Here is a 19,611-nt window from a genome sequence, read left to right as displayed (position 1 = left end):
ATACATTTTTCACTGAGCTCAAACCCTAGGAGTCTAGTATCTAGTGATTTGCTCAATTCACATAATCCATTTGAATCTAAATACTTGAACTTCCTTGAATAAGTTAGCAACATTTTTCTTTTTTGATGAGGTTTAATAATCACTGTATCTAATATCTTACAATGTTGGTAAGAAAATATAGTTTTGGGAACCCTCGAGGATTAAGTGAATTGGGCTAGTTCAAAATGGTCCTTGATACAAGGAAGGAGATCATTGAGGAATCTTTTCATTAAGTTTCTACCGCATTAAAACAAAAATTTTAAATTTCCAGAGTACACTATAGGTTCTTTTAAAACACTGTAAGTTGACAGTGGTTAAGAATACAAAAAGACATCTTTCTTGCAATCTCAATCACTTCTTCTATAATACCAGTGATTACAAGTTAGAAAGGTCATAGCCCTTAGTCTTCTAATTAATGATTTAATGAAACACAGATACACCAAATGTTTGTTTTGATTTGAATAAACTTTTGAAATCAAATTTTTATTATACTGCATATATTCCTTCTATAGTAAAACAACTGAGTTCTTACATGTTCTGACCAAACCTCTAAAATTCCTTATCTGCAAATAAGCCCTACTAGTTCACATATACTAGTTAATTAAAAATAAGAGTAGGGGTTGTGTGCATTTGTTTACTTCGAGAAGCAGCTGGATCTCAAGAAGGCTATACCTCAGGCAGGGAACTACTGGCAATGAGTTGTCTGTTGTGCTCTCCATGTGCTGGGGACCAAACTGGCGAGCTCACCAGAGGTAGTATGATTTCAAGCAGCACCGTCCAACAGAAATAGAAACGTGGGCCACAAATAAGAACGATATGTATAATTTAAATTTTTTTTTTTTTTGGAGACGCAGTCTTGCTCTGTCGCCCAGGCTGGAGTGCAGTGGCGCTATCTCGGCTCACTGCAAGCTCCGCCTCTCGGGTTCCCGCCATTCTCCTGCCTCAGCCTCCCGAGTAGCTGGGAGTACAGGCGCCTGCTACCACGCCTGGCTAACTTTTTGTATTTTTAATGAAGACGGGGTTTCACCGCGTTAGCCAGGATGGTGTCGATATCCTGACCTTGTGATCCACCCGTCTTGGCCTCCCAAAGTGCTGGGAGGCATGAGCCACCACGCCCAGCTAAAATTTTTTAATTTTTAATTTTCATGGGTACATAGTAGTATATATATTTATGGGGTACATAAGGTATTTTGATACAGGCATATAATGTGTTATCCCATTTAAAACTTTTAATAGTCATATTTAAAGAAAAGTTAAAATTAATTTTAGTAATATGTTTTATTTTACCTAATATAGGCAAAATACTATCACTTCAATGTATGACCAAAATTTTAAAACTATTAATGATATTTTATATTCTTTTGTTCACACTGTCTTTAAAATACTGTACTTCACACATATAGCACTTCTTAATTCGATCACATTTCAAGCGCTCAAAAATCTATATATGGCTAGTGTTTACCATATTGGACAGCACAGATATAGAGGAAAAACCAAAAGCATTGGGATTAACATAGACCTAAGTCTGAATTCTAGTTCCATAACTCACTAAGCTTTGTGACCATTAGCCAGTTATAAAAACACTCCGAGCCTTGTTGTCCTCATCAGTAAAACAGAAATAATATAACCTGCTTTGCAAATTTCTTGTAAGAATTAGAGATAATATATGTAAAATACCTTGGCACATTGTATGCCTGGTACATAACAGAGCTCAATAAAATCCTCATCATCCTTATACACATAGGAGACAAATAAGCATCACTGTAAGAAAGGTCAAATTCCAGTCAACCTAGGTGCCTATCAGTGGTGGATTAGATGAAGATGGGGTACATATACACCATGGAATAATACACAGCCTGAAAAAGAATGAAATCATATCTTTTAGGCAAGATGGATCAAGCTGGAGGCCATAATACTAAACAAATTAACACAGGAACAGAAAACCAAATACTGCACATTCTTACTTATAATTGGGAGCTAAACACTGAGCACACATGGACATAAACTGGGGAACACTAGACACTATGGACTACTAGAGGTGAGAGGGAGGGAGGGGAGCATGAATGGAAAAACAACCTATTGGCTGCTATGCTTACTACCTGGTGACAGTATCTACACCCTAAACCTCAGCATCACGTAACATGCCCATGTAACAAACCTGCACATGTACCTCCTTATCTAAAACAAAAGTTGAAATTTTAAAAAAAGAAAGAAAGTGAAGGTGGAGAAGAGAAAGAGAAGAACTTGAAATAAGGTTATCAAAATGTTTTCTAACTAAAATCAATCAGCGGTCATCCATACAAAATAAAAACAAAATCCACATTTTCCAAAATTACTATATTGTTAGAATGAGATATATGGTGGAGGGCTTATAACTCACAAATTTTTTAGAGCAAATTTTTTAAATTTGCTTTCTTGATTATTGTTGCCATCCTAATATTACTTTCCATTTCTAAAAGGAGAAAACGGCTGGAAAGGTGACTAGAAAATTGAGTGGCACAGAAGTGGCATGGGGATAAAAATGCTTATACATAATCTATAAAAACTATACTATGTATACTGATAACTAAGAATTCACTATATAATACATAACAAACTTTCTTCAAATAATCGTTATAGTATATTTTCCATTCATTTACATAAGATCAAAATGCAATACAGAAAATCTATAAAACATACCTCTGATAAAAATGTTTGAGCTGATTTCTGAGCTCCTACATGGAGCAGATATTCATATACGTAGAGTGCTAACCTGGAAAACAAATAAAACATTTATTGAGAAGAAGAATATTAAAATTCATTCTTTAAATAATGCACATCTTTCCATTGCTGAAATATCTTACACACTAACAGTGACCAAAAATAAACTCTTCCTATGCTATTTCAATAGGAATTATTAATAATACATGTATGTTCAGAAAGAACTTAAAGTAATTAAAAGTAGCACATGAAGAAAAAGACAAATGTATTTTTTCTTGGCAAGAAATATATAGAGATTTTTTTCTTGAATCATCTCACTTATCATAAGCTCATTCCCACTGCTATATCTACTATTAATAATCTCTAAATCCCATTTGAAGGCATAATAACCTTTCATTAGTAAAAGAAATGAATTAAGTTAGTGAACTTTCCCAACACTTTATGTCCTTCAATCTTTTTGGTGAATGTTAATGTAAACTCTAGCTGTTTGTAGAAACATATGCCAAAACTGTGTTGAATATCCATTTTAATATTTGCTCAGCAACTTCTTATTCTTTAGATTTGATTGTTAAACCAATAATACTTTAGTTTACAAGGCATTCAGATTCACAGCAAACTACAGCATTACGTAAACTTTAAAGAGATCAGATCATATTAAGCATATGGGAGCTTACAGTTTAAAGGTTAACAAAATTATGTATAAATTTATCACTCAAATATAGAATATTGAATGTGTTGTATACACAAACTACTCTCATTATCTTGTGGATTCAGAATTTTCAAGCTACACCATGTGGCTCAATTTCAGTTGAGCTGTTAACAAAATATTATTCATAAACCCAAATTAGTCTGAGGCAGTATTTTTAATGATATCTTGGCCCAATGCCCAGATAGCTCACAACAGTTCAGTTTCTGCTACACTATATTTACCAATATTGAACCAGGTTTACAGTAAACAATACAATGTAACAATAACCACAATTCTGTGGTTATAGTTGTACCACTTGTCTTGCCAAACAGATTTTCGACTTTTAAAGATTGATGGCATTTACAAAACTGAGTATTTTCTTTATTTTCATGAAAACATATAATGCATCTGTCATGAAAAGAGAAAGCTTGTACACATTCAGTTGCTCTGTCCATTTAATTCTTTCCCCATTCCAAAATTGCCAAATATTGTAGCTACTAAGCACCTTGAGAGAGTAGACCTATTAAAGTTACTCACAGAAAGTAAGTTATTGACCGTGAGGATGAATGTAATTTAGAAACATCTCCTAACATATTCAAATTGAATGACACTTCCTACATCAGTGCTTCTCAACTGCTTTTCCTACCCTAACACAATAAGCTATATAGCATGCTCCCTTCAGTAGCAGTATCTCCCTGTGGAAGTGTGGCTTATCACCCAAAGTATATCATAAGGGATACGGGAAATTGGAATATTCCTGTAGTTTCAAACAAACAATCCTGCTGGTGATTCTTATCACATATTCTTCAAACACATACCCCATACCTTTCTCCCCCCACTAGTGACTCTCAACTCTACCGCATGATTCAGTGCCCATGATGGCAAATTGTACCTTGGAAAAGGGTAATATTTGTAAAATCTTCTTGGATAGGCTGTGGAACCTCAAAATTGCCTGCCAGTGGCAGTCCTGCCCCACTGCCTGAAAAAAAACAGACTCAGGTAATTCCATGCGGCTTGTAAAACCTTGGGCCTAGAGCCAAACCAGTGGTTAGCATAGGAAAGAAATCCCCACCTAAGTAAAAGGCTGAACAATAAAGCTGGTCCACCAAGCTTGGGGAATTTGAAAGTGAGAGGCAGAGAGTGAATAAAGCAGGGGCACCATGTTATGGTGAGAACCTGTTATGGAGAGAACAGACCTCAGAACAGTCAAGGCTGTGTCCTTTCAGTAAACCCCATTCTTTAAGTGAGTTACCTCCTTGTAACATCTTCTTTTTCATATTAATGGGGATAATACAGTTCTTCTAAGTTTTCTTTAGTACCTAAGAAACAAAAAGCTTACCTCTTTACAAGTAAAATCAAAAGTGATAGTCCCCACTTTCTCCCTCCGTAAATCTAAAATAGTGATTCTAAAAAATGTATTGGAAGGGACTGAGGTAAGGGTTTCAACTGGAGATTCTGAAGTATCTTCCAAGGGTGTGAGCCCATCCTACTACTATTAGAATCTGCTGTGGCAGCTCATTGTTACCAACAGGGTGATGAAGTAGGATCGGGCTGAGAAAACCTATCTATAACGCTACCTCATATATTCATGTTCTGCAATCTCCTTTGAACAAAATTAATGGTTCTCAGGCCATCAGAATCTATGCTCCAAAAAGGGTGTCAGGGAGCAATGCATGGGTGAACAACTAATTAAGTCTACTGCCATGATGACTCCATAATAGATGATCAGCAATCTCTAATTTTTTTTTTTAATTTTCATAGGTTTTTTGGGAACGGGTGGTGTTTGGTTACATGAGTAAGTTCTTTAGTGGTAATTTGTGAGATTCTGGTGCACCCATCACCCAAGCAGTATACACTGTACCTAATTTGTAGTCTTTTATCGCTCACCCTTCTCCCACCCTTTCCCACAAGTCCTCAAAGTTCATTGTATTATTCTTTTTTCTTATTTATTTATTATACTTTAAGTTCTGGGATACATGTGCAGAATTTTCAGGTTTGTTACATAGGTATGTATACACGTGCCATGGTGGTTTGCTGCACTCATCAACCCCTCATCTACATTAGGTATTTCTCCTAATGCTATCCCTCCCCTACTGCCTCACCCACCAACAGGTCCCAGTGTGTGATGTTCCCCCTCCCTGTGTCCATGTGTTCTCATTGTTCAACTCACACTTATGACTGAGAACATGCGGTGTTTGGTTTTCTGTTCCTGTGCTAGTTTGCTGAGAATGATGGCTTCCAGCTTCATCCACGTCACTGCAAAGGACATGAACTCATCCTTTTTTGTGGCTGCACAGAATGCCATGGGGGTATATGTGCCATATTTTCTTTATCCAGTCTATCATTAATGGGCATTTGGGTTGGTTCCAAGTCTTTGCTTTTGTGAATAGTGCTGCAATAAACATACGTGTGCATGTGTCTTTTTAGTAGAATGATTCATAATCCTTTGGGTATATACTCAGTAATGGGATTGCTGGGTCAAATGGTGTTTCTAGTTCCAGATCCTTGAGGAATCGCCACACTGTCTTCCACAATGGTTGAACTAATTTACACTCCCATCAACAGTGTAAAAGCGTTCCTATTTCTCCACATCCTCTCCAGCATCTGTTGTTTCCTGACTTTTTAATGATTGCCATTCCAACTGGCATCAGATGGTATCTCATTGTGGTTTTGATTTGCATTTCTCTAATGAGCAGTGACAATGAGCTTTTTTTCATGTTTGTTGGCTGCATAAATGTCTTCTTTTGAGAAGTAACTGTTCATATCCTGGACCCACTTTTTGATGGAGTTTTTTTTTTCTTGTAAATTTGTTTAAGTTCCTTGTAGATTCTGTATATTAGCCCTTTGTCAGATGGATAGAAAAAAATCTCCAATATTTTAATTATCACCTCTGTGTATAGGATTTTCCAAACCTATCTCTGTAGTGCTATCCTCTGTCCCAAGCTCCAAACCTGCTTCTCCAAACTAAACTACTGTTTTAAGTTTGGTGTTTTTTGGTTTTTTTGAGACGGGGTCTTGCTCTATCATTCTGGCTGGAGTGCAGTGGTGCAATCAGAGCCATCATCCTGCCTGCCTCAGCCTCCCGAGTAGCTCAGACTACAGGCACACACCACCACATCTGACTAATTTTTAATGTTTTTTGGTAAAGACAGGGTCTTGCTATTTTGCCAAGGCTGGTCCCGAACTCCTGAACTCAAGAGATCCTCCTGCCTAGGCTTCCCAAAGTGCTGGGATTACAGGCATGAGCGACTGGACCTGGCCAAGTTTGTTTCTAAAAATATGTTTATCTCTTAAATTGACCATATCCAAAGTTAAATTCACCTTCTCCATCTGTTTTCATAGTACCCGTGCTCACCTTGAATGGAACACAATTTCTCTGAATGTCAGTTTTTTCATGTGTCAAATAGGAAGAATAATACTTTGCTTGTATTGTCAAAAGGATTAGAAAGCACAGTAAGTAATAACAATTGTTATAATTTTGGCCAATTACCAAATCATGTATTGGATTCTAAGGCACTATCTCCCCCACATTTGCCACTCCTTTCTTTCCTCCTTCCTGCTCTGGAACCACTGGGAGTCACAGCAAGAGCAGGAGCTATAATATTTGCTGTAGCTTCAGATTATGTATTACCCATTAGCTCCCCACAAAAGGACACTGATCCACCAGAAATAAGAATGTCGAGAAAGTTCTGGGGGGAAAGCCCTGTAATAAAAGATACTGTTTGAACACAAATGATTCCGGCAGAGGGGAGTGACGTTGTCCATCCATGCAGGTAAATCACAGCTTGGTGCCATGTCTAGTAATGTGAGATCACCAAACATAAGAAAGCAACATTTTGAGCAGGGCATAGTGGCTCATGCCTGGGAGTAATCCCAAGAAGTGGAAGGCGGAGGCAGGAGGATAGCTTGAGCCCTGGAGTTTTAGACCAGCCTGGGCAACACAGCAAAACCCCATCTCCAAAAAATATATATATTTATATATATTTTTAAAATTAGCCTGTATGGCTCACACCTGCAGTCCCATTGATTTGGGAGGCTGAGGCAGGAGGATCACCTGAGCACAGGAGTTCAAGGCTGCAGTGAGCTATGATCGCATCATTGTCCTCCAGTATGAACAACAAAGTCAGATCTTATGTCAAGAAAGAAAGGAAGAAAGGAAGGAAGAAAGAAAGAAAGAAAAGAAAAGAAAGAGAGAGAGAAAGAAAGGAAGGAAGGAAAGAAAGGAAAGAAAGGAAGAAAGAAAGAAAGAGAAGGAAAGAAAGGAAAGGAAGGAAGAAAGAAAAGAAAAGAAAAAGGCAACATTTTATTTGGATTACTCAACTGTGAAAATTTAAAGATAAATATTGAATATACAAATATTTGAACAGTAATACTTTTGAATTAACATTTTCCTTTATATGATCATTAAGAAATTTAAGTACTTTATTAAAATACAGAGTGGCTATTTAGCAGAGTAGCTAATGCGATCTAAATACATAGAAACAAATTAACAAATACAGTAAGAGTCACCTGCAAAAAGCAGAACCAGTCTTTCTTTAAAAAACATTGATTAATGAAAAAGCCTATCAATGATTCATGGATCATATATCTTCAAATTATCTTCATTTCATTCTAATTTTAAACTGAATATCAATGACCAAGTTATCAAAATGATGACCAACAATTCTAGAGAGGGAGCCAAAGCAGGAAATACAAAATATATCTGGTACAGCTCAGCACCTTCTTTACTCCTTGGTCACTACAGGCGCCTAAACTTTAAAAATAAGAACAGAGGTAGAGATTAAGATGAGAAGAACACAGAGAAGAGCCAAAGCCTGAGATCATTAGATAACACCTACACATGTGATGGACACTAGACTCACTGTCCCTCAACTACACACACGTGTACTCACAACTGCAGTGGGAGGCAGACGGGAAACATCAACCAACAGTGATAAAATTCCATAATTGGAATTGTATTAGTCTCCAGCTCTGACAGTCAAATCTCCTTCAACTAGGCTTCATGAATTCAATATCTATAGTAATTTGGATTAGAACAGGTCTTCGGTTTAATCTTCTATTTTTTAAGAGTGGGAGGACCCCACTTACTCTTTATTTTGCACAATTCTAACAAAGGGGGTTTTTTTGATTTAAAAATTATACAATTAGAAGGAAATTAAAGATACATAATTTTTTTTTTTTTTTTTTTTTGAGATGGAGTCTTGCTCTGTCGCCAGGCTATGCCAGAAGTGCAGTGGCGTGATCTTGGCTCACTGCAATCTCTGCCTCCCAGGTTCAAGTGATTCTCCTGCCTCAGCCTCCCAAATAGTTGGGACTACAGGTGCTACCACGCCCAGCTAATTTTTGTATTTTTAGTAGAGACAGGGTTTCACCATGTTGGCCAGGATGGTCTCAATCTCTTGACCTTGAGATCCGCCCACCTCAGCCTCCCAAAGTGCTAGGATTACAGGGGTGAGCCATCACGCCCAGCCAGATATATAAAAATTAAAAAAGATAAAAGTGTTCAACTGTTGACTGTCCCTACAAAAATTAAATAAAATTAAAAAGCAATAAAGGACTGAGAAAACAGGATCTGTAATCCTATTTTCTTTATACATTAAACATATTAGCCTTGACGTAACATATAGCCTTATGTCAAGGTTAATATGTTTAATATATAAAGAGGTTTTGGGGAACAGGCAGTGTTTGGTTACATGAGTAAGTTCTTTAGTGGTGATTTGTGAGGTTTGTGACATAACATATAGCCTTATGTCAAGGCTAATATGTTTAATATATAAAGAGCACAAATAAAATGACATGTCAGAATATGAAGACCTATGAAGATCTTAGTTTTTAAATAATGAGCAAGGTAAGAAAATGAGAATTCAAATAAGAAGAATGGTTATACATGGCCAGTAACTCCAAAAAAAACTGTTCAACCCCTAATCATAAAAAGTATTTCAAAATTTCACTAATGAATGTAGCAAAGACTTTAAAAACATTAAAGCATTCAATGCCTATAAGGGTGAAATGTGGAAGTGTAAATGGTGCAACTTTTCAGAAAAATACCATGGCAAAATGAAAAAGTCATAAGTTTTTTTTTTTAAGTGCAGAACAGTTTGTATAGTATGCTCTCATCTGTATCACAGAAATATTCTCTGTACATACAAGCACTGGAACAAGTCGCTCCCATGCTTCCCACGCTCATGGAATCATTTGAGTTCAAACAGTATCTTTTATTGCAGGTCTTTTTTCCTAGAGACTGGGGGCCTGGAATAAGAGGGAGACTTTTTCTAACCACATAACTTTTCTTCTGTTTGATTACTTCCCCTGAGCTTATATTTCCTATTTAGAAAGAAATAAGCAATAAAAAATTAAATATTAAATCTTTATATCCTTTTATTTTCCAGTAATTTTTATTCTAAAATACTACGATAAAGATTCAGAAAGCCAAACAATTTATAATGATGCCTGGGGCAAAATTATAGCAGTGAAAAACTGGCAATCTAAATATCTGAGAAAAAATAAATCATTAGATCATGATATATACATGTGATGGGGAAATATATTTTTGCTAAATGTTTAATGATATTAAGAAATGCTCATAATTCATTGTTAAAATTTAAAACTCCCAAATACATACAATGTATGTAGAAAAAGCGTAGAAGGAAGTAAGAGTCACGGCTACTGGCAGAAACAATAAAAATAAGAAGTAACAGATGAAGTCCAACTAGAATGAATGGGGCAGAAAAACTAAGTAAAGCAGTGAAACTAGTATGGCCAACTTGGAGTTGGGACAAATATCCCTGTGCCTCCCTCAGAAGGCCTGAGGGCAACTCTTATTATAGTACTGTCCTCTAATCAACCATCATAATGGTAGCTTTATGTCTCCAGTAAAAGATTAAACTTTGTGGCACTCTAAACAAATATCGAAGGTATTCAGCTATATAAAAATATTAAATCTCTGGTTTATTTTCTGCAAATTATTTTCCCAATTAATTCTGACTTAATTTTAGTCAGGTTTTTTGGTGGGAAGGAGGATTTAGCTATTTAAAATAAAATTTTGACAACAGAACAAAAACTTTATTTTTGAATTTGATAAATAAAAATTGTATAAAGTTTTGTCATATAAATATTCGTAATATACAACATGATGTCTTGGTACATTTATATATTGTGGAATGACTAAATCAAGCTAATTAACATATCCATTGCCTCAAATATTTATCTTTTCTGTGTGTGGTGAGAACACTTAAAATCTACTCTCTCAGCAACTTTCAAATATACAAAACATTGTTATTAATAATAACTACAGTCACCACGTTACCACATTGTACAATAGATCTCTTGAATGTATTCTTAATATCTAGCTGAACTTTTGTTATTTTAGACATATATCTCCCAAATCCTCCCTACTGCCTGCCGATGACCACCATTCTATGCTGCTTCTATAGGTTCAATGTTTTTAGATTCCATACAGTCAAGCCTCCTTATCTGTGGGTTCCACATGGTTGGATTCAACCAACCTGGGATCAAAAATACAAGCATCCCCCAGTATCCACAGGGATTGACACCAATACCCTCACAGATACCAAAATCCACAGATGTTCAAGTCCCTGATACAAAATGGCATAGTGTCTACATATATCCTATACACATTCTTCTGTACATGTTAAATTATCTCTAGATTACTCTAATACCCAGTACAATGTAAATGCTAAATAGTTATACTGTATTTTTTATGTTGTGCTATTTTTTATTGTTGTATGACTTTTTCCAAATATTTTTTAACCTTGAATGCAGAACCCACAGATACTAAGGGCTGACTGTATAAGTGAGATTATACAGTATTTGTCTTTCTCTGCCTCACTCATTTCACTTAACATAATGTCCTCCAGGTTCATCTATGTTGTCAAAATGACAGGATTTCCCTAATGAACATTGATGCAAAAATCCTCAATAAAATACTGGCAAACTGAATCCAGCAGCACATCAAAAAGCTTATCCACCACGATCAAGTCGGCTTCATCACTGTTATGCAAGGCTGGTTCAATAAACGCAAATCAATAAACGTAATCCATCACATAAACAGAACCAATGACAAAAGCCACACGATTATCTCAATAGATGCAGAAAAGGCCTTCGATAAAATTCAACATCTCCTCATGTTAAAAACTCTCAATAAACTAGGTATTGATGGAACATATTTCCAAATAATAAGAATGATTTATGACAAACCCATAGCCAATATCTCATTGAATGGGCAAAAACTGGAGGCATATCCTTTGAAAACTGGCACAAGACAAGGACGCCCTCTCTCACCACTCCTATCCAACATATTATTGGAAGTTCTGGCCAGGGCAATCAGGCAAGAGAAAGAAATAAAGGGTATTTAAATAGGAAGACGGGAAGTCAAATTGTCTCTGTTTGCAGATGACATGACTCTATATTTAGAAAACTCCACTGTCTCAGCCCAAAAAAATCCTTAAGCTGATAAGTAACTTCAGCAAAGTCTCAGGATACAAAATCAATGTGCAAACATCACAAGCATTCTTATACACCAACAAAAGTCAAATAGAGAGCCAAATCATGAATGAACTTCCATTCACAATTGCTACAAAGAGAATAAAATACCTAGGAATACAACTAACAAGGGATGTGAAGGACCTCTTCAAGGAGAACTATAAACCACTACTCAAGGAAATAAGAGAGGACACAAACAATGGAAAAACATCCCATGCTTATGGCTAGGAAGAATCATTATCATGAAAACAGCAATACTGCCCTAAGTAATGTATAGATTCAATGCTACTCCGATCAAGCTACCATTGACTTTCTTCACAGAACTAGAAAAAAACTACTTTAAATTTTATAAGGAACCAAAAAAGAGCCTGTATAACCAAGACAATCCTAAGCAAAAAGAACAAAGCTGGAAGCATCATGCTACCTGACTTCAAACTATACTGTAAGGCTACAGTAACCAAAACAGCATGGTACTGGTACCAAAACAGATATATAGACCAATGGAACAGAACAGAGACCTCAGAAATAACATCACACATCTACAACCATCTGATCTTTGACAAACCTGACAAAAACAAGAAATGGGGAAAGGATTCCCTATTTAATAAATGGTGCTGGGAAAACTGGGTAGCCATATGCAGAAATCTGAAACTGGACCCCTTCCTTACACCTTACACAAAAATTAACTCAAGATGGATTAAATACTTAAATGTAACACCCCAAACCATAAAAACACTAGAAGAAAACCTAGGCAATACCATTCAGGACACAGGCATAGGCAAAGTCTTCATGACTAAAACACCAAAAGCAATGGCAACAAAAGCCAAAATAGACAAATGGGATCTAATTAAACTAAAGAGCTTCTGTACAGCAAAAGAAACTAGCATCAGAGTGAACAGGCAACCTACAGAAAGGGAGAAAATTTTTGCAATCTACCCATCTGACAAAGGTCTACCAGAATCTACAAGAAATTTAAACAAATTTACAAGGAAAAAAACGAACAACCCCATCAAAATGTGGGCAAAGTATATGAACAGACCCTTCTCAAAGAAGACATTTATGTGGTCAACAAACATATGAGAAAAAGCTCATCATCACTGATCATTATAGAAATGCAAATCACCACAATGATATACCATTTCACACCAGTCAGAATGGCAATTATTAAAACATCAGGAAACAATAGATGCTGGCAAGGCTGTGGAGAAACAGGAATGCTTTTACACTGTTGATGGGAATGTAAATTAGTTCAACCATTGTGGAAGACAATGTGGCAATTCCTCAAGGACCTAGAACCAGAAATACCATTTGACCCAGCAATCCCATTACTGGGTATATACCCAAAGAATTATAAATCATTCTACTATAAAGACATATACACATGTATGTTTATTGCAACACTATTTACAATAGCAAAGACTTGGAACCAACCCAAATGACCATCAATGGGTCAAGAAAATGTGGCACATATACACCATGGAATACTATGCAGTCATAAAAAAGAATGAATTCATGTTCTCTGTAGGGACATGGATGAAGCTAGAAGCCATCATTCTCAGCAAACACACACAGGAAAAGAAAACCAAATACCGCATGTTCTCTGTCATAAGTGGGAGCTGAACAATCAGAACACATGGACACAGGGAGGGGAACAACATAAACCAGAGCCTGTTGAGGGCTGGGGCACCAGGGGAGGGAGAGCATTAGGACAAATACCTAATGAATGTGGGGCTTAAAACCTAGATAACAGGTTGACAGATGCAGCAAACCACAGTGGCACATGTATGCTACGTAACAAATCTGGACATTCTGCACATGTATCCTGTAACTTAAAGTAAAATTTTAAAAAATTGTTTTTTAAATGAGAGGATTTCCTTCCTGTTAAAGGTTTATAGTATTCAATTGTGTATATATAGTCTGTTCTCCTTCATCTGTTGATGGACACTAAGGTTGATTCCATATCTTGTCTATTGTGATTAATGTGGCAATGAATACGGGAATGCAGATATCTCTTTGACATACTGATTTTATTCTCTGTGGATATATAGAGTGGGATGGCGAGATGATATGGTAGTTCTATGCTTAATTTTTTGAGAAACCTCCATACTGTTTTCCCTAATGGCTGTACTAATTTATATTCCCACCAACAGTGTACAATGGTTCCCTTTCATCCACATCCTCAACAACACTTATCTCTCTTTTTTTTTTAATAATAGCCATTCTAACAGGTGTCAAGTGATACCTCATTTTGGTTTTAATTTGCATTTCCCTGATAATTAGCAACACTGAGCATTTTTTCATATACTTGTTGGCCATTGGTATGTTTTGAGAAATTTCTATTCGTGTCCTTTGCCCACTTTGTAACTGGGTTATTTGTTTTCTTGCTATTGAGTTGTCTGAGTTCCTTTATATATTTTGGATATTAACCCCTTATCAGAGGTTTGGTTTGTAAGTATTTTCCCCCATTCCCTAGGTTGTCTCTTCACTCTGGGATTATTTCTTTTGCAGAAGCTTTTTAGTTTGATATTATCCCATTTACCTACTTTTGACTTTGTTGGCTATGCTTTTGGGGTCATATCCGTGAAATCATTGCTAAAGCAATGTCATGAAGCTTTTCACCTATGTTTTCTTCCAGTAGCTCTATGGTTTCAAGTCTTATGTGTAAGTCTTCAGTCTATTTTGAGTTTGATTTTTGTCTGTGGTATGAGGTGAGGGTCTAATTTCATTCTGCATGCAAATACAATACAGAACTTAGATATATTCATTCAAAAAGCACTTAAGTGATTTCTCTCTGCCTAATACATGAATTTTAAAATCTGAGAAAATGTCATTGCCATACCAACAAATAAAATTATTTCCAACTGGCCAGGTACGGTAGCTCATGCCTCTAATCCCAACCCTTTGGGAGGCCAAGGTGGGTCAATCACCTGAGGTCAGGAGTTTGAGACCAGCCTGACCAACATGGTGAAACCCTGTATCAACTAAAAAGACAAAAAAGTAGCTGGGCGTGGTGGCAGACGCCTGTAATCCCAGCTACTTGGGAGGCTGAGGCAGAAGAATCGCTTGAACCTGGGAGGCAGAGGTTGCAATGAGCTGAGATAGGGCCACCACACTCCAGCTTGGGCAACAAGAGCAAAACTCTGTCTCAAAAACAACAACAAAAAAATTATTTCCAATTTACCTTATGAAAATTACAACTTCTGCCCCGGTGCAGTGGCTCACACCTGTAATCCCAACACTTTGGGAGGCTGAGGTGGGTGAATCACAAGGTCAGGAGTTTAAGACCAGCCTGGCCAAGACGGTGAAACCCCGTCTATACTAAAAATACAAAAATTAGCTGGGCATGGTGGTAGACGCCTGTAATCTCAGCTATTCAGGAGGCTGAGGCAGAGAACTGCTTGAACCCAGGAGGCAGAGGTTACAGTAAGCCAAGATCGAGCTACTGCACTCCAGTCTGGGCAACAGCGCAAGACTCAATCTCAAAAACAAAAACAAAACAAAACAAAAAAAAAGAAAATTATAACTTTTAAGAAAGAAACCTGAATTCTTTCCATTCATATGAACAAAATCCATTACATGCTTGCCAATAGGTATCATCTAACAGTACTAGGACAGATTAACTATTTAACTAATTACGTATCTACAACAGAGACTGTTACTTAAGTGTCTAATTACAGATTCTGAACCATTCTTGTAAACGAATGAATGTACAGTCTGGGAAAGAAGTAAAGATCTTACTTTACTCAATTCTTTCTATGGTCTAGTTATCTAATTTGAGGTTAAATACAATGCTCTAAAATTTAGAATTGGTAGAAAATAAGAAAGATAGGCAAGATATTAAAGGTAAGTTTTCTAAGACAGTATGGTTGATTCGCAAACAAGTTTACCAAGAAACACATAAATAAAAGGTAAATACTGCCTTTTAATTACCTATTAGCTTACAGCTAATTCCTCTCTTTCTACATATATACATGTCTGTATGTATGTATATATGTATAATACAACTATATATAACAAATCATTATTTAACAGAAGTCAGCTAATAAAATGACCTAATTTTTAAATCCCAATTTATAGAACAGTTAAAGTAGATATGACTTTGTATCATAGAAAGGATTTTTCAACTTTATGAACAGGATTCATCAAGTGTTTCCTTTACATTATATGTGTTGGTTATAAAATCATATGATTTAATGTCCACAAAACTTTTCAGATAATGTACTATATATAATGTGTGCCAGTTGTAGACAACATTTGATTATGTCTCATAATATCGAGGTACACAGAGTTATGAACTATGCATAAATATCATTAGATAAGTGCCTATACAATGAGAAGTCCAACTACCAATAAATGGCTACATCTGTCAACCTGACCATAATATCCTATATCTACTTTTCTACTTAGGTCTGTCTATTACCTATTAAAGAACCTGTCTTCTGCAACCTATCCTTTTAATATTCAAAAAAAATGTAAGGTTGAAACTGAAAAGCAGCCATTTAATATTGGAAAACATCCAACTTTAGCAATGACAAATGATTTTGTTGGTATTTTGCCATTTTCTAACATTTAGCAAGTAAAAAGATTCAAATAAAAATAAGGCATGCAAATTAATGCATCCCCATTTGTAATTTTAAAATTCTTTGAGTTAATTCATTATATGTGCAAAAAATGGCTCTTCCTAGTTTCTCTTGAAATTAAACTACTATAATATACATTTTCTGTCTTATCTCTGCATATACTTTTTAAATTTTAACTTTAGTTTTTTTGTTTTTTGTTTTTGTTTTTGTCAAGACAGAATCTCACTCTGTTGCCCAGGCTGGAGTGCAGCAGCAGCATCTTTGCTCACTGCAACCTCTGCCTCCTGGGTTCCAGTGATTCTCATGCTTCAGCCTCCCAAGTAGCTGGGACTACAGGCATATGCCACCATGCCTGGCTAATTTTTCTGTATTTTTGTATTTTTAATAGAGATGGGGTTTCACCATGTTGGCCAGGCTGGTCTTGAACTCCTGCCTTAGCCTCCCAAAGTGCTGGGATTACAGGCGTGAGCTCCGCACCCTTTTTGGTCTTGTTAATCTCTGTATCTTCAGCTCCTAAAATAGTAGGTAACTAATAAATATTTTTGAATGCATTAATGACTCTCTCAGACCACACATAAGGCATTTGTAGAATCTTTTGGTTTCTTCTATTCAAGGCATTCAAGGAGAAAGTTTAAGATCTCCCCTTAGATACCTATCTTAGCATAGCATCCTCTCAGCATCCTTATGATTCAGCCTGTCAACTAAATACCATACTGTTTGACAACATGAAAGTTACTAAACAATTCCTTCACACTGATTTCTAATTACTATACACAAAGAGGAATTTTTTAGAAAGAAATAAATTGGTTTGTTTAATTGTGGGTGACAGATTTTTGGTGGTTTGTTATTTTACTAAAAAGATCCTCAAAAGCATCTTTCCTCCTTACTTCCTTTTAAAAGGAAATAAAGGAGGTCTGTCAAAGATCAGATACTTGTAGCAGTCTTATTTCAGGATTCTCTGTTCTGTTCCACTGGTCTATGTGTCTCTTTTGTACCGGTGTCATGCTGTTTTGGTTACTGTAGCCTTGTAGTATAGTTTGAGGCCAAGTAGCTTGATGGCTCTAGCTTTGTTTTTTGCTTAGGATTGTCATGGCTATTTGTGCTCTTTTTTTATTCCACATGAATTTTAAAATAGTTTTCTCTAGTTCTGTAAAGAATGTCAATAAAATTGCTTTGGGCAGTATGGTCATTTTAATGATACTGATTCTTCCTATCCACGAGCATAGAATGTTGTTCCACCTGTTTTTGTCATCTCTGACTTCTTTGAGCACTGGTTTGTAGTTTTCCGTGTAAGCAAGGTTAGAGAATAAATAATAAAAGGAAGGTAGAGGGCTATGCAAGGGGTATTTTAGAAAGAATGGTCTAGCTGCTGCCACACAGCACTGATGGATGGATGTATCTAAAATCCTGCATCTGAATTCCACTTCTTATCCTACACCCTTAAATCCCAATATCAGTCACTAGAGAAGCCTCATATATAGACAATGTTGAATAGATTAGGTTTTCCTAAAGATCTTCTAGAGTCTTTCTTTTTAATTGAGACAGAATCTCACTCTGTCGCCCATGATGGAGTGCAGTGGCACAATCTTGGCTCACTGCAACCTCTGCTCCCAGGTTCAAGCGATTCGCCTGCTTCAGCCACCTGAGTAGCTAGGATTACAGATGCCAGTCACCATGTCCGGCTAATTTTTTTTATTAGTAGTAGCAGTAGTAGAAACAGAGTTTTACTATGTTGGCCAGGCTGGTCTTGAACTCCTGACCTCAGGTGATCTACCCGCTTTGGCCTCCCAAAGTGCTGGGATTACCGGCGTGAGCTACCGCGCCCAGCCTCGGAGTCATTTTAGATCTAGAAAAGAACCTCTCTTATTCCTGTATAATTCCAGTGTGGACCAATGATACTTATCAATGTCCAAATGTGATTCCTAGGTGACAAAATGCCAACAGTTAGCTGGATCACAGCCAGCTGAAGAGCAGTAAGGAGCATTTGGCAGCCTTTGAAAGACTGCTCATAAGACTGTGAGTAGTTATTAGCAGTGAAACAGGATCAGCCTGATCAAATGTTCAACGCGCTTGCAACCTGCTGTTAAGGAGGTGTGAAAAATTAGAAATCTGTTTTTAACATTGTCTTTTTTAAGTTCCTCATTATTAACAGTTAAGCTAAAAAGCAGATTTAGAGTGTCAAAATCTCTGCCAATGGAACCAAGTAATAACACGAATACCCAGCCTTTGTTTTAAACATACTTATAACATGTATTCTTTATATTTTCAATATCAGTTTTAGAGAAATAGATAACTGATATACTACATACAGATACTGAAGATACTGAACTGAGCATTAGTAATGTTCTAGAACAGGAATAATTGCATTAGTTAACACACAGACATCAATGAAAGATTTAACAACTAGATGGATAGTTGGACACAAAAAAGTACTACTTAGCTGATATCACTGATGTCATATATTATAAACAAGCAATACTGAGTGCGTAGGTTTGGGATTAAATAATTTGGTGTAGCCAGAAATGTAAACACTTGCCTTATACAGAAAGCCAATTTCAAAATTAAAATGACTACTATCAACTTTGGAGAACTGAAAAGGGCAAAGGTATAAAAATGTAAATTTTTAAAAACTAATTAAGTCAACATTATATTATAAATAATTATTTATAGAGTTTAGTAAGAATTTCCATCTAATCTTGCTTAGCAGTATACATTGGTATTACTGTGCTCGGTGCGCTTGTTAATAAGATTTGCTCCACTTTAATCCAATTTGAAGATTATCCTTTATACTCAGGCTCCCACTTTCTATGGAATCTTGATATACACAGATTGTCATCTTTACTTTCTGTGTTATCCTCACAGAGAGCATACTGTCCTTTACATCCGCCCAAGACACTGGTAGCTTCTTAATACTTGTTGACTAACCTTGGAAGTCTTGCTGTACTCCATTTCAATGTTTTCACATAAAAATTAACACCAGACACCAGACTTCCACTCATGCCAAGGAGAAGAATGTGGGATTTGACCTCTTGCTGTAAACAACTAAAAACTGGATATACGAAACAACTGTTTCTAGACACTGGACAAAAGGCAATGCATCCC

The 19,611-nt window shown here is 36.3% G+C and overlaps 1 protein-coding gene across 16 annotated transcripts in view; it reads right to left on the bottom strand.

The window, feature by feature from the left end:
- Positions 1–19,611, bottom strand: part of SSBP2 (single stranded DNA binding protein 2) — a 323,926-nt gene that overhangs the window by 212,986 nt on the left and 91,329 nt on the right. For 14 of the 16 annotated variants that reach the window (XM_037982164.2, XM_007977098.3, XM_007977115.3 and 11 more), the window contains exon 2: positions 2,719–2,791. In XM_037982164.2, the coding sequence (XP_037838092.1) occupies positions 2,719–2,791 (73 nt within the window). Of the gene's footprint in view, positions 1–2,718; positions 2,792–4,319; positions 4,407–19,611 lie in introns of all 16 variants that reach the window. The other 2 variants (XM_073014640.1, XM_073014643.1) reach the window with 1 other exon arrangement.

Source organism: Chlorocebus sabaeus, chromosome 4, assembly GCF_047675955.1.
Source record: "Chlorocebus sabaeus isolate Y175 chromosome 4, mChlSab1.0.hap1, whole genome shotgun sequence".
NCBI classification, from domain to species: Eukaryota; Metazoa; Chordata; class Mammalia; order Primates; family Cercopithecidae; genus Chlorocebus; species Chlorocebus sabaeus.
This window is presented reverse-complemented; position numbering and strand designations above follow the sequence as displayed.